Raw genomic sequence first — 26,247 nt, forward strand, 5'->3', positions numbered from 1 at the left:
CCGCTGATGGCTTGATTAATAATTTCCGACAGGTCCGATGACCCGCCGGATCGAAACCCCGCTCGATCCCCGCGGGTGGACATTAGTGGGGAATCGAGCAGAAGATAAAGAGCGCCCGCGGGGACGAGCGGGAATCGGTCCGGCTGCCCGCGGGGACGTGGCAGGAGTCGATCCAGCGGCTAATCGAGCCGTCGGGTCGACTCGTGTATGCTCAGCATTAAGCAGCATTTTACCCTAAAGGCCTGTGACAACGGCTATTGGAAAGCTGTAATTAATCAAGAAAGCTGCCAGCCAGCAAGAGGGAAGTGTAAAGTCAGGAGGATGGGTCAACACACAGAGAGCAGGTCATCAGAGTTCCTGCAGCCACTGAGAGATTTGTAACTCTGAAGAAAGATGTTATGTAAAGGCTCATATACACATTACAATTTTTACAAGGTCAGGTAGATGCGATATAACTTGTTTACCTGAATTACTGCTATGCAACACTAGACATTTGATACATTTCAGCAGAAATCAATGAGAACAAAGCTATGCTGTTTTTAGCTGCACACCTCTCCTCCTTAAATGCTTCTCATATCTCTAGGCACTATCTGCTGTATGAAAGATTTCTGCAAGTGACATTACTTGCTGTGTGTGTCTTTTTTTACTTTAACAAGCTACCAGTGATTTACACAAGCTGTCAGCTGCATGTCACACTGGTGGTCTCAATAAGTAGGCCCCAGGGGTCCTGCGCTGTAGGAAACCGAGATGAGAGCCGATCTACATTTGTCTAGGTGTTGTTTAGAAACGTCACATTGCACGTTTACGGGCCGGTGCGACCATACGAGGTATAAGATATCATGAAAGTATGCTTCGCTTTCAATGTAAATGCACGTTATTCTGTAAACGCAGCGCATTCACTGCATTATCCCAACAGAACATGTCACATCGCAACGCGATCAATGTGATAGCGTGATAAGTAGTCCATTTTCACTTTTTCCCCCTCTTACCCTATTAGACTGGGTTTACACTGGCATCTGATAACTGTTACGTTTTAAAGTGTACTTGAGGTGACATGATGAGATAAACGTGTATGTACAGTGCAAAACATTAATAACCAAACTATCTTACTTGTTTTATTTTGCTGCCTGAAAGAGTTCATTTCTAGGCATGGAAGTGACAGCTTCTGTCTTGTGGGGAATATAGTAAACACCACTGATAAGCAAATTACAGCCATAAGTTTTCCTGGCAGAATACATCTTCCGAAAGCAGTAGGAGATAGAAAAAGGTTCATTTAGTGACAGTTAATAGGCTGTCACTGAGCAGAGACAACAAAACACTCATTCTACTTTGTAAATGTTTATATCTAAAATAAAACCATGGGATATCTAAAAAAGAAAAAAAGTAATTTATAGGAGTATAAATGCAATTGTTTATCTCGTCAGTTTTTCACTTCGTGCTCATTTTAAAGAGGCGATGTAGTGACATATAGTAGAATGCAGTAAATTATTCAAGATATCAACTTTTACGGTGCTTTTCTTAGTTGCAGGAAACACTTCCTATATCTTTATAGTGCTGTATATTGGTATGTAAACAACCAGGGCTGTGGAGTCGGTCCAAAAATCCACAGACTCCGACTCCTCAGTTTAGGATTCCACCGACTCGGACTCCTCGAGTATTACAATTTTGTTGATTAAAAGTATGTAACATGAAATTCGTCTCTTAACTGCCAACGCTTAGGAATTTTACAAGACAACTGAAGTGAGAAGGATATGTAGACTACTATATTTATTCCCTTTAGACTAAAACTAGTCCTTGGTAAGAGTACTTGTAAAAGGTACAAACCGGGAACAAAGAACATCTATCAGGCCCTAGGCATTGTAAGTGTGGGTACATGTAAGAATGATGTGCAGGTACTCTGCAGGGGAATGAGGAGATTCTTCCTCTATTACACATTCTTCATGCACAATCTGAACAAGGTTTATGGGTGACAGACAACACCTCTGTGTTCAATGTGCACAGCATTCTCAGTGGATTCCCTGCATCTCTGTGGGGAGTGCATATGTAGAGTATAGTACTACTGTGTAACAAAGTAAACCTGAGACAGATGAAATTAAAGTTTTATACATACCTGGGGCTTCCTCCAGCCGCCTTCAAGATAATCAGTCCCTCGTTGTCCTCCTCCACCACCTGGATCTTCTGCTATGAGTCCAGGTACTTGAGCCAGTCTGGCGTAGTGCGCATGCACACACTCCGCTGCCAGGAGCATACTACACCTGTGCAGCACTATTGCGCAGGTGCAGAATGTTCCTGGCTGTGGGAGCGGCATGCGGCCGGACAGCGCTGACTGGCTGAATTACCAGGACTCATAGCAGAAGATCCGGGTGGTAGAGGACAGCGAGGGACTGATTAGCCTGAAGGGGGCTGGAGGAAGCCCCAGGTATGTATAAAACTTTACTCTTCATCCGTCTCAGGTACCCTTTAATTTGTAGTCACCAAACCAAATTTTAACAACATATCAAATTATTTGATTTCATCAGCAAAGGGAGTGCATACATTTACATAAATCAGCATCAGTGCAGAATTATTTCCATCTCATTGACCATCTCTATTAGTGACACAGCTACACATCAGGCTTTATTCTTACAGGATAGATGTTATTTAGTATATATAAGAGATTCCTGTGTACACATTATATATACAGTCACAATCAGATATGTATATCTGACCTTAAAAATACAGGGACTGCTTTATTGAAGCAGCACAAGTAACTAATTTTGATTGGTTTATTTCATTTTTGTGGACTAAACACAGCTATTACTGTATATATACATTATTTTTAATGACTATTTGAGAAATAGAACATTTTATCATATTTTCTATTTTAATTACAGTTACAAATTCATTAGGAGTCGGAGTCGGTGCATTTTTTCCCGACTCCGACTCCAGGCACCCAAAATTGCACGACTCCGACTCCACGACTCCGACTCCACAGCCCTGTAAACAACAAGTGTCAGCGCCAAGGCAGAAGGCGACCGCAGCCGAGAAGGACAATGTCCAAAAGTCCACACAAGCAATGAATATATAAAGTCAGCGCAGGTCTATAGTAATACAGCTTTCTTCATTTTCTGGTATACAGGATCTTCGAACAAAAAGGTAAAGAAGCAAGGCTTACCAGATTCCAACAACCCACATTATAAGGTTGTAAACGAGTTTGATAGATGGTCCGCAGAACTTTCAAATGGTGTCGTTTCACCAGCGATATTGCACACCACAGATTCCTCCGGAATATAGTAGATATCCTGAGGTCGCAGAGACTCGCCAAAGGGGAGTCCAATAGGATAGTGACATGAAAGAGATGTACGGCACATCTAAGTGTAAACCATCTTTATTACATAACAAGTAAAACAATTTAAAAACTAGGATTAAAGAAAAACTCGCATACGGGGCCCGTGCACTGGGAACCCCGAAAAAGTAGCGTGCATAAAATGGTCAATAGAAGACCTCAAATAAAATGGTGCTGTCTGTCGCCTTCCCCCTCAAATCAATAAAATGGTGCCGCCTGTCGCCTTCCCTTATATTGGTATGTAGCCGCACTTTCCCAGCGAGCCTAGGCTGTTTAACTGTGTGCATTTTTCTTCCCAGAGCATTCTGGGAGACTAGCCATTATTTTCACTGGCTTTGAAATTCTCAGGAATAAACATTCTGCAGAGCAGCACCTTTCAGGCCTAAAGATTTCACCACCTGTGATAAATTGCAGAACATAAATCAGAGAAGACATTTTTTTTTTTTCCCCCAACTGGCAAACACTGACTAAATTTATCAATTAATATTGTAAGAGAAAAAAACAATTCCATTCATTGTTATCTTCGCTAAAGTTCCTATAGCTTCGCTGGCGGGATTGATGAGCTTGACTTGTCCAGGGAAAAATAGCTGAAAATGGTATAGCTGAGTCGGCCTCCTCCAGCAGTTGTAAGGCATGGTTCATGCGTTCTTATGCAAATTTTCACATGCTCTGAAAACTGATTTTTCTTGTAGACCTCTTAAAGCAGTAGGATTAGTCATACTATGTCAGGGGAAAAAAACTCATAAGTAGATAAATACTTACATAACACATTTATTGTACTGTCAATGTTTTGAATTCAGTGACTTTTATATAGTAAATGAAGAGAATTCTGTTCCTGCTGGGGTCCATGTCTTTTTTCCCACAGTTTGAAGCTAAATCCTGATGTAATTTCCTCCCCTTACTTTTTTTTTCTATTCTCTTCTAATCGTTGAATCACCTCAGCCTTGCTTGTAAACACTGTGAGCAGAGGATAATGTTTCAGTCATGCAGCAGTCTGTTCAGCCAATCAGTGAGAGGCAGGAAGGTGGGAGGGTCATTGGCAATGGCACAGAAAAGAGTCTGGGGGACTTAGAAAATATAATAGCGAGATTGCTGAATAGATTGGAGAGCTTGTGCTCGCAGAGAGAGATTTCTGGCAGCATTTTATACACTCTGCAGTGTTAAAATAGAATTTGGTTTTGTGGCCGGCAATCCCGCTTTAAGGCTCTTGGTCGGCTGAGGCTGTCGTTATCAGCCGCCCCAGCCGACTTTAGTTGTGTATGGAGGTATGGATGATCTTGACTCATCCAGACAACCCCCAGCAATCCAACTGGCGGATCTACTCACCCCAGCAATGGACGATTCTTTTGTCCATGCCGTTCCCCTGCCCGCAGTGCGATGCCACGTATGTGCCCCTCCATTGTCCCTCCGCATGGCAACAGAGCGCATGGACAGCTGACGCGTATCTGTGCTGCCAGGTCCAGCGATGTCGCCCAAGGAGATTGGGTTCTGATCCACAACAGGTGGCAGCCATCAAAGGTGTGTATGCACCTTTTACAAAATAGGTTGTTCGTATAAATGGCCTAATTATCACAGTTCCCAAAAAAATGTGTATATAGTGTGTTTTAGAATTTAGTGTTTTAAATGTATAATTTTCTTTTTCATTTCTACCAACATTTGTTCATATTGTCTTTATTTTTTTCCTTGAACAGACTCTTCTAGAATTTGCGGAGAAGTGGAAAGCCTCAGAAGATTCTCTGCCATTGTTAGAAGTGTACATGGTGGCCATTCAAAGTTATTCAAAAGCACGAACCTACCTTACCTCTCAGTGTGAAAATGTAGGCTTGGTACTTGAGCGGCTAGCTTTGTAAGTATGTTTCTGTAACAGTTGTTAAACTCATTGGATACAGAATTTTACCTGTGCTCTGAACGATTAGCCTCACCATACACCCCGATAAGGACACTTTAATTTCGTAACGTGAAAAATTATATGCTTCAAAAGCTCATGGTTGTACACATGCTAGATGTGTCTTGGTTTTATACACACTAGATGGTTCTCGGCTAATCAGGTCACCGCTGTCGAGAATCTGTGTGTGTATGGCAGCCCCGATACATTTCCTATGGGTCCGTAGTGCCTCAGCTAATTGCCTGCAGCTCAGTCATTCCTCTGCCTATTTCCATAGCAACACAACGTGTTGCTAGCCTAGTCTAGGTGGTCAACGCATTTGTGTAACACTTGGCACCAAACTATTGCATGAGGGATTAACCTCCAGTGACCATATATCTTTAGACTTGGTGGCCAATTGTCCGAATCTGATTAAAATCTGTGCTGCCAAGAGCATTTTCGGGTGGAAATTGGTCGCATGTATGTATCTAACATGCTGGAAAATCTTGAGCCTACACGCTTGATTGGGTGCATGGCGAAAATTGTGAACAACAAATGCGATGATGACCCCAGCCATTGTCGTCTCCCCGCCCCATTGGTTTATGTCTTATATCCGTGCCCTATTTCTTTATTCATGCCCCACGTGCTAGAACGCTGGCAGCCAGGGATGCTTTCTGGATGAATTCCGAATGGGTATTATTCGGAATTCATCCAGATAAATAAAGCACCTGTGCAGGTGGGTGAGGGAGGGTTAAACTTACCCAGCAGCCGTCTTCTTCTTTAATCTGCCCCGCGCTGCGTTCTTGGCTGCGTCACGTGACTACCACGCTTTCTTCTTCAACCCGGAAGTAGGAAGGGCAGCAGCCACGTGAACACGGCTTGGAACGCAACGCGGGATGCGCCGTGGGATGGATTAAAATGAGACGACTGCTGGGTAAGTTTAACCCTCCCTCACCCACCTACTCAGGTGCTCTAATTATCTGAATGAATTCTGAATTAAACCCATTTGAAATTCATCCGGAGAGCATCCCTGCTGGCAACCACGTGTAGGAGGGGGGCACAAATGCGGAAGTATAAGGAGGATGGTGGACAGGTGAAGTATAAACTGTGTGGGCATCGGCGGGGGGCATAAAACAATAGGGCGCCAGCATCACAAGGCTGATTCCCAAAAGATTTTATGCTGAAATTGATCGGCAGCCCTTCTGTTTGTGGCGGCCAACAGATCTCTCTCCCATCAGATTTGATCAAAGCAATGTGTCTTGGTCGATCAGCTGCCAAAATCGTTAGATGTATGGCTATCCTTAGTCCTGAGGCGACAGTAATTGTGTGTGTACACTTTGGAAAATATATCAGTAGCGTGAACAAGTTTTCACCATTTTTAACCACTTAAGGGAAGATCTGTGCTGGGTGGGCTATTCAGCCCACAGCATAGATCGTGTAATAGCCAGGGCGACCAGACTCCCCCCCCCCCCCCCCCCTTTTTTCCCCACTAGGGGGATGTCCAGCTGGGGGAGTCTGGTCGCTGCCGGCTACCTGCGTGCAGCAGAGGGGCTCCTCAAAGCCCGCCTCCGCAGCGATTTCAGGCCTCGCTCCCTTTCCCTCCCTCCCCTCCTTCCCCTGGGCGGAGCAGGACGGCGATTCGTCCTGCACCGCCTCTGATAGGCTTCAGCCTATCAGATGCCGGCGATCCCCGGCCAATCAGAGGCCGGGGATCGCCGATCTCCTTTACGACGCTGCTGCGCAGCAGCGCCGTATGATGTAAACACCGGGGATTTCTTCCCCGCGTGTTTACAATTAGGAGACACCCTCCATGTACTGACATGGAAATCCATGTAATTCCACTTACGACCTGCCGCCGCCTATCGGCGTTAGGCGGTCGTTAAGTGGTTAAACAGTTGGAAATATGTAAATAAAAACTGTTGGAAATATGTAAATAAAATCAAAGTGCAAGGAACTCCTTACCTCTGCAGTTCAGGACAGCTCCATCTCTGCACGTGTTTAAATCCAGACTGAACCCAACCCACCTGTTCATTTTGGCATTTGCAGAAATATAATTTTAGTTGTGTTAATACTTCATCCTACTGTCAGTTACTGAATCTGAGAGAGCCTAAGCGCTTTGAGTCCTATGGGAGAAAAAGGCTATAAAAATGTTGTTGTTATTGCAAGAGGAGCTTTTCCATAGCTTTTGCTGGTAAATTGCTCCTGAATTTAGGTATACTTGTAAAGCATACTACCTGTTCAGCTTTCCGCACAGGCTTAGGATATCTATTATCTGGCTACTTTCATGTTAAGGCTCGTACACACGCCTGACTGCAGCCAACGATGGGTCCGTCGGCACCTCCCGCCGGGCGGGTTTTCAGCAGACAGTACAGCGTGTGTACAGTCTGTAAGTGACTGATAAGGCTGTTTCTGAACGATCCGCCCTGAAAACCCGCCCAGCGGGAGGTGCCGACGGACCCGTCGTTGGCTGCAGTCAGGCGTGTGTACGAGCCTTAACCCTCCTGGCGGTCTAATAAATTCCGCCAGGAGGCAGCGCAGCAGTTTTTTTTTGTTTTTTTAAATCGTGTAGCGAGCCCAGGGCTCGCTACATGATAGCCACTGCTCAGCGGCACCCCCCCGCCCGCTTCGATCGCCTTTGGCGATCTCCGATCAGGAAATCCCGTTCAAAGATGCGTCACCATGCGACGGGGCGGGATGACGTCAGCGACGTCGTGACGTCATTGGGAGTCCCGATCCACCCCTCAGCGCTGCCTGGCACTAATTGGCCAGGCAGCGCACGGGGGGGGGGGGGGGGGGAGTCGACGGATAGCGGCGATCGAACACGGGGCGGCGGCGATCGGTGTGCTGACACAGCTAGCAAAGTGCTAGCTGCGTGCAGCAAAAAAAAAATTAAGCAAATCGGCCCAGCAGGGCCTGAGAAAACCTCCTGCACGGCTTACCCCGAACTACGTTTGGGGTTACCGCTAGGAAGGTTAAGCAGATTGAAATCTTGCTAATGCTCACCGCCTACTTCCCAAAATCCAGACTCCTCATGTAGATTCATGGCCCCTTATTCAATTTACTTTTCTCCTAGGTAACATTGGCCTCAATTCACTAAGCTTTATCAAACACTTTATCAAACGTTTGATAATTTACCTCATGGGTAAAATCTAATTTTGAATTCACAAAGGTGTTATAGATATATTGAACGTTTTATCAATAAAGCATTCGATAAATATATAACACCTTATTGAATTCAAAATTAGATTTTACCCATGAGGTAAATTATCAAACGTTTGATAAAGTGTTTGATAAAGCTTAGTGAATTGAGGCCATTGTCACACTTTATCTATAAAATGTTTTTTAAGTTAGCAGCAAGCAAGAAAATACTTGAAACATATTTGATAGTACATTTACACCTACTTTGTGGTACTTTTTCAATTGCAGAGTGCTGAATAGTTTAAACGGAAGCTGAAAAGTTAGCTCCTAGGAGAAAAAGTGAATTGAATAAGGGGCCAGGGTTTGTATTGCAATCCGGAGATGCTGGGAAATCTACTCTGGTGTGTATTTTTCCCACTTTTGGCACCACAGTAGTACCTATGAACTTCCAACCAGCTTAATCCAAGGTGCAAAGGAAGCAAGTTGTAGTGCAATGGCAAGCTCATTAAAACTATGAAATGGTTGTTTTTGCCCATTGCCTTTGCTTCTACAATGGGCATGATTCACAAAGCTTTTTCACCTGTCTTCACCTTATCTATGTTACATTTTTAAATCAACTGTGTGAAAATGTTCCCGGGGGGGGGGGGGTCGGGGGGTACTCACCTCGGTAGGGGAAAGCCTCTGGATCCTTTACGAGGCTTCTTCCGTCCCACGGTGGTCTCGCTGCAGCCCACAGAATGCACAGCTGACAATTTGTCAGGCTGTGCAATTTTTACCTTCCGTGGCTCCCCGCTCGGAAATGGGTGGAAAAGCCGGTCTCGGGCGGATCCGCTTGGCTAACCTTACTCTGTGTTGTATTTATCACTATGAGCCTATGATAATGGGTAGTTCCCTTTAAATACCATCTTTTTCAGCTTTGCTGTATATATTTTCTTTTTTGCTACAGAAGCTGTGTTGAACTCCTATTATGTTTGCCGCAAGAGTTACCAGGTGATCACTGGCAGAAATTTCAAAGCTCAATTAAGGTATCCTATTCATCATGAAGATAACATGCATTTATAGACAGTTTGTTTTTTGGAAAAAAAAATGTTAGTACAGAATATTAGTTTGGGTTTAATGGTCTGTAAAATTAAACATGAAGTCTGAACGCACATTCTCCTTTTATTCATGAGTTCTCAATAGTATTAAAACCATTCCAACCTTCCTGACCGCTTTTCTAGCTTAATCAAGGAGCATTTACATAGATTTGTTATGTCTGTGAGTGGGGCCATATTGCGTTCCACAGGCTTTCCCTAAATAGCCGTGACCTGAGCATTCGATAGCCAATGTTACATGAAATACGTTATTTCTGGGATTCCTGCAGCTTCATGAAACATTCTTAATCTGTGGATTATCCTCCCTGGCGGTATGATTCCTTCCTAATGTTAAGGTCTAAGAGTGGCACAAATTTTTTCATTAGCTTTTAGACCCTAAAACACAGGTGTCAAACTCGGTCTTAGAGGGCCAAATCCATGCCAGGGTTTAGGATGGACTGATAAATAAAATGTGTTCTACATGATGAGCCACACCTTTTCCTATTAAGTCTCATCAATTAGTTTGATCTGTGCCAAAAAATGCATGAGGTCCTCAGCCCTCAAGGACTGGAGTTCATCACCTGTGCCCTAAAAGCAAGAAAACAATCATACCACGAGAGTCTACAGCAGCCCCAGCACTTACTCACCACGATGGGACCCAGCGCTACAGTTCTCCCTCCATCCTCTGGGTTGCGCCATAACCCTATGGTGAGATCGCTGGCTGTGGTCATGACGACAGACTGCGATCTCACCAGAGGGATTCAGAGCCTCTGACAGCAAGGAGAATGGCTGCGGCGTCTCCTTGTAAGGTTGATTGACAGGAATAACCAGTACAAACTGATTAGAATGCGGAAATATACAGCTTCCAGGATTTCCAAATGCTTAGCAGCTATTTAGAGCAGATCTGCCAGAAACCTATTTCATGGAAACAAATCATGCAATAGAAAAACACATTACTTGTAGTAGAGCTGGTTCACACGGGCTTCTGCCCTACTTCCAGCAGTGTCTCGTTTGACAGGGTCCTTTTTTGGGGGGGCCGCATGTAGCATCCAGGGTCACCTGAAATTACGGGAAAAAATCAGGAAAGCACTTTACAAGTGCATTGTAAAATCGATATTCACATAAGTGCATGGAAAACATTCTTCTTTGAACAAATAATAGATAAAACATACTTCAACTGTCAGACTGGCAGTGGTCTTTGTTCCAAATAAATGATTTCAGTGCCCATCTCAAGTTATGAAGAATTGTTACAAAAGCTGGTTCCTAGATTGCAGTCACTTAGGGCTCGTTTCCACTATAGCGAATCCGCATGCGGGCACTGCACGCGGATTCGCATAGGCAATGTAAGTGGATGGGGCTGTTTCCACTTGTGCGGCTGCGGCAGCGTTTTCTGGTGCGGCAGAAATCTGCACGGCAGGGCCGTCAGATTTTGCGTGCAGAAGGAATGTGCGCGAATCGCCGCTAATGTAACTAATAGGGAAATCGCATGTGGGGTGACCATGCGTTTTTTGCCGCGAAATCGCATGCGATTTCGCATAGGTATTGATGTTAATTTACTCAGGCAGTAACATGGTTAAATTCGCATACAGCCTTACCTATGCGGAATCGCATGCGAAATCGCGGCAAAAACGCATGCGAAATCGCACCCGCATGCGATTTTGTCCGCGGTGGAATGCAGGCGATTCCGCAACGCTATGGTGGAAACGGGCCCTTACAGTAGGTAGTGAAAATGTTTTTTTGGGGTTTTTTTTTACGGTGTTCCTTAAAAATTTTTTTATCCGTGTTAGCCCATTGTAAAAATATTTCTTTGCCTTGATTTACATTCTGAAATTTATCACAGGTTGGCAACATCTTTAGTCCGGTCAGGTGCAGCTCCGCGGAATGTTTGTTTCTGAGAATTCCAAAGCCAGTGAAAATATTGACTGGTTTTCCAGAATGCTCTGGGAGGAGAATTCCGCATAGCTAAACAGCCTAGGCTAAGCTTTTTTACTAATATATAGAAAAACTCCCTGGAGAGGATCTATACAATATTGTCAACTTCCCTACTCATTTACACACTATTCTCACAGTTGAGCTGAGCAACTGCTGTTCAGAAAATGCTTTTGCAAGTAAAGTAATAACTGAGAATCCCTCATAAGGAGATGGACTAGTCCAAAACCGGACAGATCTGTCAGATTTTCACCACCTACTGTAAGTGACAGCAACATAAGAAAAACAACTTTTTTATATTAAATAAGATATATATCGTAACAAACTGTCTGAAAACCAAGGCAGGCAGTTTTGGCATCAAATACAAGATATCAAGTGTTGGGGTCTATATCTACAAAAGTGTCAATTTTTTATGAGCTTACAGTGCCAATAACTAAAAAGCAATTCATTTTCCATATGTTTATTTAGGCTGCTCATGAGCAATTAACTGAAAATGGCAGCCATGAACTTTCACTCTTGTACAACATGTCTCAAGAAGCTGGCGTGTGGGCAGATCCAAGTCTGGTGGGCATCCTGACCAATCAAATTGAGGATTGTTGCCAAGGTAACTTCAGCTATTCCTTGTTAAGGAATACAGGAGTAATTATATACACTGTTGATATCTGTGAAGAGATGAACAGAGAGGCAAGCATCCAGTTTTCTTACCTGGTTTGAAATGGTTCATAGATACCAGTCCTTCTACATCTGACATTGTGGAATACCAAGGTCATAAACACAGCAGAGCAAGCTTAATTTCAATTAAGATAATTGCTTTGACAGACACAGAATGCCAAGGCTTCCTTTCCTGTAATTATACTGTATTGGGTTTCATGTGACTGGCTCAAGGCTGAAATATAGTACTGCATATTCACAGAAATTGTAAGGTTACTGGCAGCGATAAAGAACTCTTATGTGTTATGCAGGTTAAATGATAACACTAGTTTAAAAAATTACTTGCTTATGGAGAAGAAGAATTGACCAGCTTTTTGAATGTTACATGTGAAAAACTGTTACACTTTGTACTTTGTTTGATTAGTCACCATTTGGCAGTTTTTCAGCACAACGTTCTATTGGTCAGAAACTAGGGAAGTGATTGTTGGAAGATCAGGTATGAGTTATATGTTACAGTAGCAAATATAATTTAATAAAAGATCAAGAAGTTCCTTAAAATGCACTGTGCCACTAAATGAATCATTAATTAACCTTAGTTTATCATTTTGAGTTAAGTGTTTTAAATGTTTTTATCATGTGAATTTTTTTGTACGGCAGATATATAATAAAGTGATGTTAGTTGATGTGGTGCAGTCTATTTTGAGGAACCTCTTGCGGTTTTCTCAAATTGTCTGGTAGGAAAGCATGGAGTACCTGCCAGTCTCCACCACGCCCTGTCAAGATGCATGAGGGGGATTATGGCTGACAGGTCACTCACCCCCTCTCTATGGAGTGGGGTAGGGCAGTCAGAAAGGAGGGGGAGGAGTTTACATAGCTGTTTATCATGTTTCTGCTTCTGGTCCTTAAAAATGAAGATGTTTAATAGCATTTTAAAAGCAGTCCTGAAGTAAATTTGACTACAAAAGGTTGACACTTACCTCGTTAGTGAGGGCTCCTTCTACATGCCACCAATCCCGCACTGGGTCCCTTTTTTATATTGCTCATTCAGGTCTAGTAGAGGGAAGCGCTCATGCACAGAGTAAAAATCCTCCAAGTATGAGTGCTTCCCTCTACTCTACACGCGAGTGCTTACTCGATACTCGCCATTTATTGTGTGTGATATAGTGAATAAACTTAAAAGGACACTTATGCCAGGAATAAAAAATCAGTTTTACTTTCCTGTGGCTTCTAACAGCCCCCTACTGCCTTCCCGTGCCCTCCCAGTCACTCATGGAGCCTCCGGTCCCCTGCCACCAGCTAGCTTCGTTTTCGCTGACAGGCCCGACGGTCCTGGCCACGCATATTTTTCTTTGCATTCCTGTCCGCAATGGCGTTCTGCGCCTGTGCAGGACGCTATTGAGGATGGGAACATGAAGAAGGATACGTGTGGCCAGGCCTGTGCAGGCGCAAAAAGCCTGCCGACTCCCTGGCGCTCAGTATGGTTTTGATGCTGTTAAGCTGTATGCTCCTTTTTGATTGGCCTGATGAAGCGGGATTGAGCCCGTGAAACGCGTTGCCTAATTTTACTGTGGAGTATAAATAAATTGTTGTTTGACTGTTGATGCCACAGTCCTTCCTTTGTTTGCTTTGTCTGCATGGATGGGATAGGCCCACCACTGCCCCATCGGTTTTAAGCTCGTTTAAGTGACTTTTATTCTATTGGCGCCTCTGGAAAGCTTCTACATATTGCTAAGTCCACCCTTGGTGGAGGGTTGTACCCATCTTCTTCCCATCTACAGAGAGCGACTTTTAATCCTGAGTGGGGTCAGGTTAATCTCCCCACCTGCCTTCACAGTGGTTGCCTAATGGTAACCCTGGTTTGTGAGTATTAAATTGTTATATTACTCATTATTAATTATCATCTATACAATATCACACTATTAGGCTCTTGGTGTCCCCCCTCCCTTTACCCTGTCTGGGCCTGTCAGCGAAACAAAACTAATTTGCGGCGGGGGACCGGAGGCTCTTTCAGTGACTGCAAGGGCACAGGACAGCTTGCAGGGGCCGGGCAAGTAAAACTTTTTTTTTTTTATTCCTGACTTAGGTGTCCCTTTAAAGGGCAACTGTAATGAGAGGGATATTGAAGCTGCCGTATTTATTTCCTTTTAAACAATATTAGTTGCCTGGCAGCCCTGCTGATCTGTTTGGCTGCAGTTTTATCTGAATTCCACCAGAAACAAGTATGCAGCTCATCTTGTCAGATCTGACAATGTCAGACACACCTGATCTGCTGCATGCTTGTTCAGGTTAAATGGCTATTAGAAGCAGAGTATCAGCAGGATAGCCAGGCAACTAGTATTGTTTAACCTCCGATGCATTTCTGTCTGGATTTATGGGTCTGAAAGCGGTACATTTTTTTTTTTTCAAAGAATTTTAGGCCTCCAATTCTTAAGTCAAAACCCACCAAAATATGTCAGAATAATGGTCTTGTAGACAACCCGCATATTATAAAACACTAGAACACAAAATTGTTGAAGTAATTAAATTTTTGAATAAATGTAATAAATGTAAAAAATAGTTAAACTGTGCAAATAAGGCACCAGACTACAGTATACACCTCCTGCGTGAGGTATTTTTTTAAATTGCATCATAATTGGGGCAGTAGAAGCGTGATTCCTTTCAGACTTTTTTCCCTTTGCTATCAGTCTAAGGTGGCAGGCAGAGAGTAGTCAAAATCCAGGCAGAGGTTGCTACAAGTGGCAGACAGAGAGTAGTCAAAATCCAGGCAGAGGTTGGTACAGGTGGCATGCAGAGAGGTCAGTGCAGGCAGAGAGTAGTCAAAATCCAGGCAAAAACCGGTAACTGCAAAATTGCGTCATGGGTACATAGCTTTACTGACTCTTTTTGAGCACTGAACAGTCGTTTCCGCGATATCACAACGTGGATACAGGCGTACAACCACGCGAACATTGTGCCGCAATAACGACCGTCACCGTGGTTCAGATCGCTAATATCCTCAAGGACTCCCGCGCAAAGTACAGTGATTGCTTGAAGTCTCGTTCACTGCCAACGCGTAATATCGCGCGGCGTCGCACATACCTGCCGGCAGGAAGAGGCGTCTGACGACCGTCGTCAAAGGGACATCGCAGGACCTGTCGGGTGGTGAGAATGGAAAAGGTAAAGGTAGCCATACATCTAGTGATTCTGATTCCATCAACAAACCGATCAAATTTATTGGGGAATCTTACTTCAGTATAGTTGATCAAAAGTCGATCGACTGGTGGCCCACACATTACAAATGATTCCTATGCGATTCACCTTCACTAATCGATCTGACCAGTGTTTTGTCTCCATGCTCTGAATGCAAAATTCAATCAAATGACATGTGAACAGTAGCAGATTCCTGTGCGATCGGCCGATATCTTGCATCCTGCTCGATCGAGTAAGCTGGTCGATTCGACATATCAGCCACTTTTCGTCAATTGTGAATTCTGGAATACACTAAATTCTCTCTCAATTCCTTCTCGATTCGATAAAATTATCGAATCGAATGGTCGATCGTACTGCAAAATCGCTAGATGTATGGGCATCTTAAAGTGAACCTCCGGGCTAAAAATCGACTCAGCAGCACTGAAAAGGCTTGGTGTTTCTTTAACAGTTTCACAGCATCAGAACTGTTTCTCTTATACAAGCCTCATTTTTAGCTGCACAGAAGAAAACTGCCCGGGCTTTTTTCCCCTGATGCTGTGCAAAGCATGATGGGATTTCTAATGTTGTTGTTCTCATTCTGCTGTTTTGGTGCAATTTTTTTTTTTTACATTTTGAATTTAACATTTGAAGCCTAGCGTGTGCAGCTGGGAGGGGTAATCAGGACACAGGACAGTTGGAACTGTGTCTCCTGCTCCTTGTCACCTCCTTTCAACCAAAAAGATGGCTGCCCCCATGACAAAGATGGCAGCCCCCATGAATCACAAACATTTGCCTGTTATTTTAAAACAGGGTGGGTAAGAGATTATATTACCTATCTATTCTAATTAACATAACTAATGTAACTTGATGACAGTATGTTTGTTTAGGCTGAAGTTCCCCTTTAATGCAGATCAGCAGAAGCATTTGGGAACCAAATGGCTATATTGTTAACATCCTGTACTTTTAAATGAGCTTATCTGTCATCTCCCCCCGGATGATGTCACACTGCTGATTGGCCACTGGGATCCAGGAAGCAGAGAGGAGATGGGAATTCTGGTGGCCGGCAAGAGAGCCCTGGGGTCCTGCTGGGCAGCGCGGGTCGCGTGCTGGACCCAGGTAAGCACCAGGAGCTGCTATTTTAGCTAGTCCGAGCATAGCTCGGGCTTACCGCTCCCAGCATCTTATCCTTAGCCTAAGCTACGCTCGGGATTACCGCCAGAAGGGTTAAAAGTAAATAAATATGACAGCCTCCATATCCCTCTTCTTAAGGTGCCCATACACTCGTCAGATTGGCAGCAGATAGATAAGAAATGCATCTGATGATCTATCTGATGCGTTTTTAGAACATTTTTTACCAGGATAGAATTCCAATAGATTTCAGTTTGAAATCTATTGAAATTCGATCTGATGGCATTTTTTTGCCATCAGATTTCCATTAAGGCCAATGCAAACTGATAAGCAATCTCATCAGATCGACCTAAATTTTCCACCCTGCAAGTTCGATGGAAATCCATCGAAATCGATGGAAATCGGCCGTCGATCGGTCGATTGGCCAACCGATTTGCAATCGATTGATCGATCGATCGGGATCGATCGGTCGGCCAGAAAATCGGCTGAGTGTATGGGCTGCTTTACAGTTGTCCTTTAAATGCTAGTAACATTGGTATACCGCTGATCTCTTGTAAGCTGCAGTAGGAATATGTGCATATTTCTGACGCATATTTTTACCCTTTTTATTAGATTCACTAAGGTCCATCTGAGCTGGAGAACGAAGGGCAACAGAAAAAATATACTTAGAGGAAAAAAAGCAAAATCTGTGTGGCCACTAAATTGCAGACCAGGGAGTATATGCAATTCGCTGTCTTTCCCACGTTTTCTTATACATCATTTTTTCATTTTCTGTTTTCTAGCGCTGTTTTTTAGAAAAAGTACTGAAAAGTAGGTGATAAACTACTACAAAATTATTCTGCACATTTTCTTGCTTGCTGGTGGATTAGAAGGCATTTTATTGCTAAGGTGAGAAACTATCACCTAGGAGAAAACCTATGAGAAAAATTGAATTGCATATGTTCTCAGGTCTATAACATTTTATGAACTCCACTGATTAAAGTCAGAAAGCATTAGCTTGTCAGGCCATTTGTAAAAAAAAAAAAAAAAAAAATCAGTGTCACAAACTTGAGCATAGGACTTAAAGAAAAAAAATCACACAGCATGACAGTCACTGGAGCAAGTGGGTCTTGTTGGTGTTTTGAGTTTAATGAGAACCTGTACTGAGTAAAAATATTTAAAATATACACATGAGGTAACTTCAAATGAACATTACATAGTTACCTTGCCATCAGTTCCTCTCAGATGCTCACCATTTTCTTCTGACAATAATCCCTTCCAGTTCTGACAATATTTTGTCAGATCTAAAATATATCAGTTGCTGTCAGTAAAATATCAGTTGCTGTCAGTTATAGCTGAGAGGAAAACTGATGTACCAGGTAATGTCCATGTTTCCCTATGGCTCAAGTGGACGATGTTACAGTTTAACTGTGTGCTGACCAGAAAGCTGTTATGGGTAATGGCAATTTTCAAAATGGAGGACGGAAAATTCCCTTGATCACAGTGAACAAACAGGACGCGGGACAGGAGAAAGACAATGAGGAGTAGACTACATGGAAGGTAAGTATGACTTGTGTATGCTTATTTTGACTTTTCATTTTCAGTTCAGGTTTTCTTTAAGGTTTAACTACCTGCTTAATGTTAAAGTGGGACAATAGGGATGTACTTGGCAGGAAAAAAACAAAACACATTCAGATAAGCTTTAAAGTGACCATTTGAATGAGAAGAAGCCATATTTATTTCCTGTTAACACCAGTAGTCAGGCTGTCCTGTTGATCTTTTTGGCTTCAGTAGTGATTGAATCACAAACCAGAAGCAAGCATAGTTTGTGTAGTCAGACATTAGTTTGAGCATCTGACCTGCTTATTCAATTAGTGTCCAGTGGTTAAAGTGTTAGACATACAGGATCTGGTATCCTAAATATAACAGCCTTGTTACTCCTCCCACTTCAGGGTCACTAAGAAGTAGATGGGAAGGACCAATGTTGAATTTGCTTATTACTTCAGCAAGGATGCATGTCTGAAAATAGCATTTTGATCCAAAGCTGTTAGCAGATGGCAACCCTTTCATATACTTATATGCTGGGCCAAGTTTGTGACAGTCTTGCTTTATTGTTAAAAATTGTTGGACATTGTATCGTTCAGATTTCTAAAGCTGGACTACATCTTTCCACAGTGGAAGATTTTCTATTTTTGGAAGGCCCGTTACTATTGGAGATGCGAATTAAAAGACTTCTTAAACTTTCCAGAGTGGCTGAGGCAACTTTCCTGGCAAAAATTTGTTCTGACCACACAGAGATGAACACGAAAGGGCATTTCAAACAACTGTACCTGAAATGCCTCTGCGCAGCCTCGCCAAATATAAAACTGATTGAAGAGGTATGTGAGTATTTTTCTGTCCTCTCTGATGCATTTATGTGGAAAGCATAACCACCACATAACATAACCACATTAGGACCGACATAGTTTGGATCTACGTCCAGCAGGCGGTGCTGCTCCCCGCCCCGATTGTGCGCACTCGAGAGGGGAGATTAAAGAGACACTGAAGCGGAAAAAAAATATGATATAGTGAATTGGTTGTGTACTATGAATAATTACTAGAAGATTAGCAGCAAAGAAAATATTCTCATATTTTTATTTTCAGGTATATAGTGTTTTTTCTAACATTGCATCATTCTATAATATGTGCAGATTACACAACACTCAGCATTCAAAATGATTCTTTCAGAGCAGACTATCAACTAATGACCTCTCCTCTGGCAGAGAAAAAAGTAAATAGTTCAGGAACAGTTGAGATAATGAAAGTCAGAAAACAGCCCACTTTACAACTAAAAGTCATAGAGCTTAATAGTTTTATTGCATAGAGATAACAACTGGAGTTTCTTAACTCTTCCTGTACTGGAAACAATTAGACTGATGTATCTGATCTTAATGTTTTATTTCTTAGCTGTACTACACATACAAATCATAATATCATCATTTTTTTTTTCGCTTCAGTGTCTCTTTAAGCTGTCATATGACAGCTGACATCTCCCTTCAGTGATCAGAAGCCATTGCGTATGGCTTCTTATCACTATGATCGCTGGCAGATCATAGGGATCACTAGTAAGAGCTGCGGCGGTAGGGGGAGAAAGAAGAGGATCCACTCTCCTTCCTGCCTTTCCCCCAGCGATCGGCTCTCCCCTCCGCTCTGGCCGGCATCCCCGCTTGCTCGGACATAAGTGCTGGGTCCCGGCTTCATGATGTCATTAAGCCGCGACCCGGAACTAAGCAGCTGTATGAGCTGGGATGCAGGCCAGAGCGGAGGGGTCCACATCGGCTCATTGCTGGAGCCTGGAAGGTGAGTAAAGGCTGAAGGCATCCGGGAGTTTCAACTAACCGGCATACCTGAGGGGGATAACGGGGGCGGAAATAGGATTTTTAAGAGCAGAAACTACTTACCGATCATTCCGGATCTGTCTGCTACACATCCTGTAGCTCCCAGTGTTTTCCCGACATCCATGCACGGCTGTTGCGGGTCAGGTGACACGCCGGGACACGTACACAGAGGAGACCGGAAAGCCGCTGGGAGCTGTAGGATGTGTAGCAGGTCCACCCGGAGGATTGGTAAGATGTTTCTGCTGCTCAGGGAGGGAGGTTAATGGTGTTAGCGCCCATTCAAGCAACTGGCAAGCACATGTTTCCGCCATCAGGCAATCCCTGCCATTATCGGATACCAGGCACTCTGCAGTTTAACAGATAAATTGAAGAAGCTTTTTACCATTTTGGTACCCGTTTTTCTTGACTTCACATACAAAGTTGTCAAAGTACGTCTGTACTGAGCTTTAATTTAAAGTCTATAAAGACGTCCATCAGTGATACAATCTTTGAGTGTACAATCTTATGTTATATGAGGGACTACTAGAAGTATCCACGCAAAGTATATTAACTCAATTTTTATCCTTATACTACATGTATAGTAAGATTATATTGTGCAACGTGTAGTATAGTATTACTGACCCTTAGGCTAGGCTCTCACTTGTGATCCTCACCAGGCTCAGTTGTGCAAACCACACATCATTGCCTGTATAAGGCCTTAGCCAGTGCCTATTTAAGGGTAAGGCAGAATTTTTTGAAGCCTTTTTTTTTTGTTTTGTTTTTAACCCTTTTCTATAGGGACAGTAAAATAATTTTGAGTTGATGCTACGTTATGCAAATATATGCAGCTTGAAAATGAAATCCTGCTGAGGTAAAATTCGATTGGTCCATTTTCAAGCTGCATACATTTGCATACAATATTTGCATAATCCTGCATCAACTCAATTATTTGTATCGCAATGACCATCCGTGGACCTGACATTACCATAAATCTACCTCTGCATTGGAGCAAGAGGCTGGCTTACATTCAAGTGAATGGGCAGTGAGGTGTGGCAACACAACCTCCCTTCTGTTCACTCTCTTGCTCCGGTGTATATCTTTGTCAAATGCAATAATAGTTGCCCAAGCCATTTGTCTCAATAGCAGACAGGAGTTACAAATACACTTGTGTTCTGCCAGAAAAACAGATCAAACCTTAGGTCTAACTGTAAGGCACCATTGTAGAGGGTAGCTGTTGTTTCTGTACTATCACTCTTTATATTAATATGAGTAATTAACAAGTAACAGTATCAATATAAGTAATTAAGTAAGTAACAAATTATACATTTTATTTCCCTTTATCTTTCTTCTTAGATCGCTAGAGTAGACTGCAAGGATGCTCTGGAAATGATCTGTAATTTGGAATCCGAAGGGGATGAGAAGACCTCCCTGATACTGTGTGCTGCATTTCTGTCTCGCCAGCTACAGTTTGGGGAAATGTATTGTGCATGGTAAGATTTGTAAGAATGACCTGAGGAAAGATCATGTTTTCTGTGAAGACATTCTAGGCTCTACTTTTGTAATTTGCAGGCTTTAATATTGGTCTTTTTTATGTGATGGCTGGCCATACAGAACAATCTCAGGTGGTTGCCCACTTTACTTTCACAAAACACCAATCTGGATTGTTTGCATCGCTTAATGTTTTTTAATGCTGTGTTTACTGAAAGCAAGGCTGTTTTTTTTTATTATATGCTTAGATTTTACTACCCATTTTTTTGGACAAGGTTTGTTGTACATAACTATTAGGCATTATTTTCATTTTCATAATTACGTCTGGCATTGTCTTGAAGGTATTTGATAGAAACAAGTCTTTATGGGGTTTTTTGTCCTAACAATTTGCTTTTTTCTCCCGCAGGGAACTGACTCTGTTTTGGAGCAAACTACAAAGACGGGTTGAGCCCTCTATACAAGTATATCTGGAAATATGCCGCCAGTTGTCTCAGTTAACAAAAACCGTGTACCACATCTTCTTCCTCATCAAAGTTATTCAGTCAGAGGTAAGCTTTGTAACAGATTTCTCATTTGTTTAGGGCTGACGTTATGCATAGTTCTCTAGCTTGTTGTTTGGGGGTCCATTCATCACGCTGGCCCAAGCTCATACGGCAACTCCTGGAGGACGATTCCCTTGTGCAATTTACCTCTCCACTGGTAAATGAAGCTACAGACCATGAATGATTTTCAACGTGTGTGTGTGTGTGTGTGTGTGTGTGTGTGTGTGTGTGTGTGTGTGTGTGTGTGTGTGTGTGTGTGTGTGTGTGTGTGTGTGTGTGTGTGTGTGTGTGTGTGTGTGTGTGTGTGTGTGTGTAGAGAGAGTGTTGCGCTTTAATGCGTTTTAGCTCACCAGCTGTGCCAAAGTGTCCCCAATCTGGTGAGTCCTACTCTAACCAGGCAAAGATGCTATTTTTTTTAATCAACGTTTTAGTGCGAGCCATGCCAAAAGCCCAATGGTCAACTAAATGGGAGAAAGGAAATTACTGCCACAAACATGAATCAATTTTATTGGAATTCCACGGGAAAGACATACAAAGTGGTGTACACGTGAGAAGTGGAACGAAAATCATACATGATTCCAAACATTTTTTACAAATCCAATAACTGCAAAGTGGGGTGTGCGTAATTATTCAGCCCCCTGAGTCAATACTTTGTAGAACCACCTTTTGCTGCAATTACAGCTGCCAGTCTTTTAGGGTATGTCTCTACCAGCTTTGCACATCTAGAGACTGAAATCCTTGCCCATTCTTCTTTGTAAAACAGCTCCAGCTCTGTCAGATTAGATGAGTAGAAGAGATCAGCAGCACCACGTAGATGTATTTAAGCTCTTTATTGCATAAAGATAAAGCCCAGGGCACAATGGCTTTCTTATTGCCACTTTTCTATAAAGGTCAACTTTGTGCAGTGCACGACTAATAGTTGTCCTATGGACAGATACCCCCACCTGAGCTGTAGATCTCTGCAGCTCGTCCAGAGTCACCATGGGCCTCTTGACTGCATTTCTGATCAGCGCTCTCCTTGTTCAACCTGTGAGTTTAGGTGGACAGCCTTGTCTTGGTAGGTTTACAGTTGTGCCATACTCCTTCCATTTCTGAATGATCGCTTGAACAGTGCTCCGTGGGATGTTCAAGGCTTTGGAAATCTTTTTGTAGCCTAAGCCTGCTTTAAATTTCTCAATAACTTTATCCCTGACCTGTCTGGTGTGTTCTTTGGACTTCATGGTGTTGTTGCTCCCAATATTCTCTTAGACAACCTCTGAGGCCATCGCAGAACAGCTGTATTTGTACTGACATTAGATTACACACAGGCAGGTGCACTCTATTTAGTCATTAGCACTCATCAGGCATCTATGGGCAACTGACTGCACTCAGACCAAAGGGGGCTGAATAATTACGCACACCCCACTTTGCAGTAATTGATTTGTAAAAAATGTTTGGAATCATGTATGGTTGTCGTTCCACTTCTCACGTGTACACCACTTTGTATTAGTCTTTCACGTGGAATTCCAATACAATTGATTCATGTTTGTGTCAGTAATATGACAAAATGTGGAAACCGTCAAGGGGGCCGAATACTTTTGCAAACCACTGTATAAATATACAATGCACAGTATAATCTCGTTATAGTAAACGCGGATATAGTAAACTAAATGTCCAGGTCCTATCACAGATGGTCACCAACTAAAATCCTTCTCTTCCCTTAAATGGGATGCTAATTTGGGCAGTAGTATGCATTTTAGGTATTTGCAATTACAGCACGCCTTTGGGGTACAATTCTTAAAGGGAAATAGAACACTGCTGGTGCAGACCCATACCACTGAGGGGGAACTCATCAAAAAAGATTTAGAGCATGTGGTTTTCATCATATACAAAACATTTCCTTCTAAAGGACAGGCCAAAATGAACAAATTACTCCTGGCATGGCAGACAGACATCCCAGACTTGACACCTGAAATGTGGAATACCGTTTTGGGCTATTTTGTCACAGTAAGTGTTGCAGCACGGGACCGCCTTATTGCACTTACATTTTTACAGAGAAGCTACCTCTCTCCAGCTACATTATGTAAAATTGACCCTGCTGCATCGGGAAGATGTGGCAGATGTCAGCAACCGGGCGCAGACTTTTTTTTCACATGGTATGGCTATGCCCACGTATCTGCTCTTACTGGTCACAGATACACTTAGAACTTCAGCGGTATTTGGAACCGCGTTTGATCCAAAACCTGAACAACTTCTGCTGGGATGTATGGCTGAAAATGCACTTTCCAGCCATGCAGGCCTACAGGTCCCTTATAGCATATGCTAGAAAAATGATCATACTCCGATGGAAACAACCCTCACCTCCCACCAAAAAGGACTGGTCCTCATATGTTCATAAGGATCTAGCTATTATTAAACCTATATATCTTAAAAGAAAATGCCCTAAAAAATTTAGGGAAAATATGGTCCTGCTGGATCTCACACTACAAGCTCAAATTTGACGACTGAAGTTAATGTGATACCACGATTTTCACTGGAGTCTTGCGGGGAGATGCACTCGAGTCAGGTCTTACTTCTTCTGGCACAACTGTTTGTTATCTTCTGTTAGGATGTTTCTTATTGGAATTTTGGGCCAAGTAGGAAGATATCATGTTATTACCTATGCACTTTATCGGAATGGAGAATAACTATGTCAACAGTTATGTTATAATTGTTTTAGTGCTGCCACGGTTGGCAGGCACACCTGTTTTTGTTTTTCTATGAAAAATCTTCAATAAAAAATATACTTTCAAAAAATGTCCAGGTCCTCGCCAAGCACAATTATCAGTGTATGGGAGTATGGGCTGGTATAGTAAACCCTGATATAATATAACTTATGTTATAGGCTGTTTTTGGCCCCTGGGGTATTCTGTATCTGGCTATAGTGGAAAGTGGGTCGTCTTATGCGTCACACGTCAGTAGCAGACCTATGAGACGTGGTCAGTGGGCATGCTGCAAGCCACTTGCTATCTGCTCACTTCTGTGGGCCTGCATGGATTACCTCAAAAGCACCAGCTGGTGAGAACTATGCCTCCTGTGTAAGGAGCTTGCCTGATTACTGAGGGAGTTGCCTGTCATCTGTGACTTGCATGGCTGCAACGCTACAGCATCATCCAGGCTGCATAGACAGAGGAGCACACTATCAGTACTGTATCTGCATTAACTGGTGGGACCTATGCTTCCTGTGCAAGCTGTTGTCTGATTATCAGATGCAAATCCCTGCATATTGAGCACTGTATTTTGAGCTTAAACATTGTCTGCTTCCTTACTGAAGCATTGAAAAGATAAAATGACTACCAATTGACTGAAAGTGTGTGTGTGTGTGTGTGTGTGTGTGTGTGTGTGTGTGTGTGTGTGTGTGTGTGTGTGTGTGTGTGTGTGTGTGTGTGTGTGTGTGTGTGTGTGTGTGTGTGTGTGTGTGTGTGTGTGTGCGCATTTATTCTAAATTGAGCTACTTGAAAGCTTACAAAATTTTAAAGCAAACCTGAACTTTCAATTACATTTATGAGACCATTAATTGTATGTGTTTTACTAATGGTAAGTAGAATGGTAATGCACCATGATCCTTTAGTGCAGAGGACCGGTGCACTTGAGCTCTATTATTGCCGCATCTTTATATTGTGATCACTAGAGCTAAGGAATGCATGTGTGGGTTGTTTGTAAGATGTGGGTGTCTGTATGAGGGGGTGGCCATCTCAGTATATTTTTTAAACAAACATTTTTATCCTTATATGCAATTAATAAAGTAATTTTGTTATACTCTTCATATAGTGTATTATGAGCAATTTCTTGAGATTACCCGTAGCCCATCTTTTCCTCTCCTCCTAGTACAGATAATATAAAGTAGAATGGTAACACAGAACATAGTCTCATATATTTTTATTTTCAGGTTGAGAGTTTAATTTTAAAGACTGAACAGCATCCTTCACAGTGTGATATAAAATGTGATTCATTTATTTACAAAGCAAACAGAAATAAACACCCTTTCAACTTTTCAACTAAATCCTATCATAAGACTCAGATGTCTATGACAAATCTGACAAGTTTAGCTGCATGCTTGTTTCAGGTGTGTTTAGACCCTACTGACCAGAAAGATCAGCAGGACTGCCAGGCAACTAGTATTGTTTAAAAGGAAATACATATGGCAGATTCCATAGGTCTGGCACCTTTGGGCTCCTTTTAACTTTTCAGCAAACTTGGCAGTATTCCAGGAGCAATTACAGAAGCCCGCAGCACACTACCTAGAGATGAAATCCAGGATTCTTTACTGGTACATCCAGAAGACGGCTGACAGCCGGAGTGTTCCAGACACGCAGGTCCTTAATCATAGCTATATTCCACAAGCTTATTTGTATTTTTCTTTCCTATCTGGGCCCAGTTAGTGTCCCATAATATCTCTGATGTCACCTGAAAATAAAGATAATGGCCTCAATTCACTAAGCTTATCTCCTGTCTTTAATAACGTTTCTAGAGTGGTCACCATGGTGATGAGGCATGTCAACATTTTACCTCAGACAAACCTAAAGTTAACGCCCTCTGTCTTTAAGTGAACTCTCCAATCCTTAAAATAACTCCAGAGTTAAAGACA

General features: G+C 42.7%; 1 protein-coding gene across 2 annotated transcripts in view; it reads left to right on the forward strand.

Annotated features, from left to right (window-relative positions):
* Positions 1 to 26,247, forward strand: part of ZNF292 (zinc finger protein 292) — a 70,410-nt gene that overhangs the window by 32,042 nt on the left and 12,121 nt on the right. For both annotated transcript variants that reach the window (XM_068231122.1, XM_068231121.1), the window contains exons 2-7: positions 5,017 to 5,171; positions 9,274 to 9,352; positions 11,798 to 11,933; positions 18,431 to 18,633; positions 20,965 to 21,101; positions 21,506 to 21,647. In XM_068231122.1, the coding sequence (XP_068087223.1) occupies positions 5,017 to 5,171; positions 9,274 to 9,352; positions 11,798 to 11,933; positions 18,431 to 18,633; positions 20,965 to 21,101; positions 21,506 to 21,647 (852 nt within the window). The remainder of the gene's footprint in view (positions 1 to 5,016; positions 5,172 to 9,273; positions 9,353 to 11,797; positions 11,934 to 18,430; positions 18,634 to 20,964; positions 21,102 to 21,505; positions 21,648 to 26,247) is intronic.

The sequence above is a fragment of the Hyperolius riggenbachi genome, chromosome 4 (genome assembly GCF_040937935.1).
Source record: "Hyperolius riggenbachi isolate aHypRig1 chromosome 4, aHypRig1.pri, whole genome shotgun sequence".
NCBI classification, from domain to species: domain Eukaryota; kingdom Metazoa; phylum Chordata; class Amphibia; order Anura; family Hyperoliidae; genus Hyperolius; species Hyperolius riggenbachi.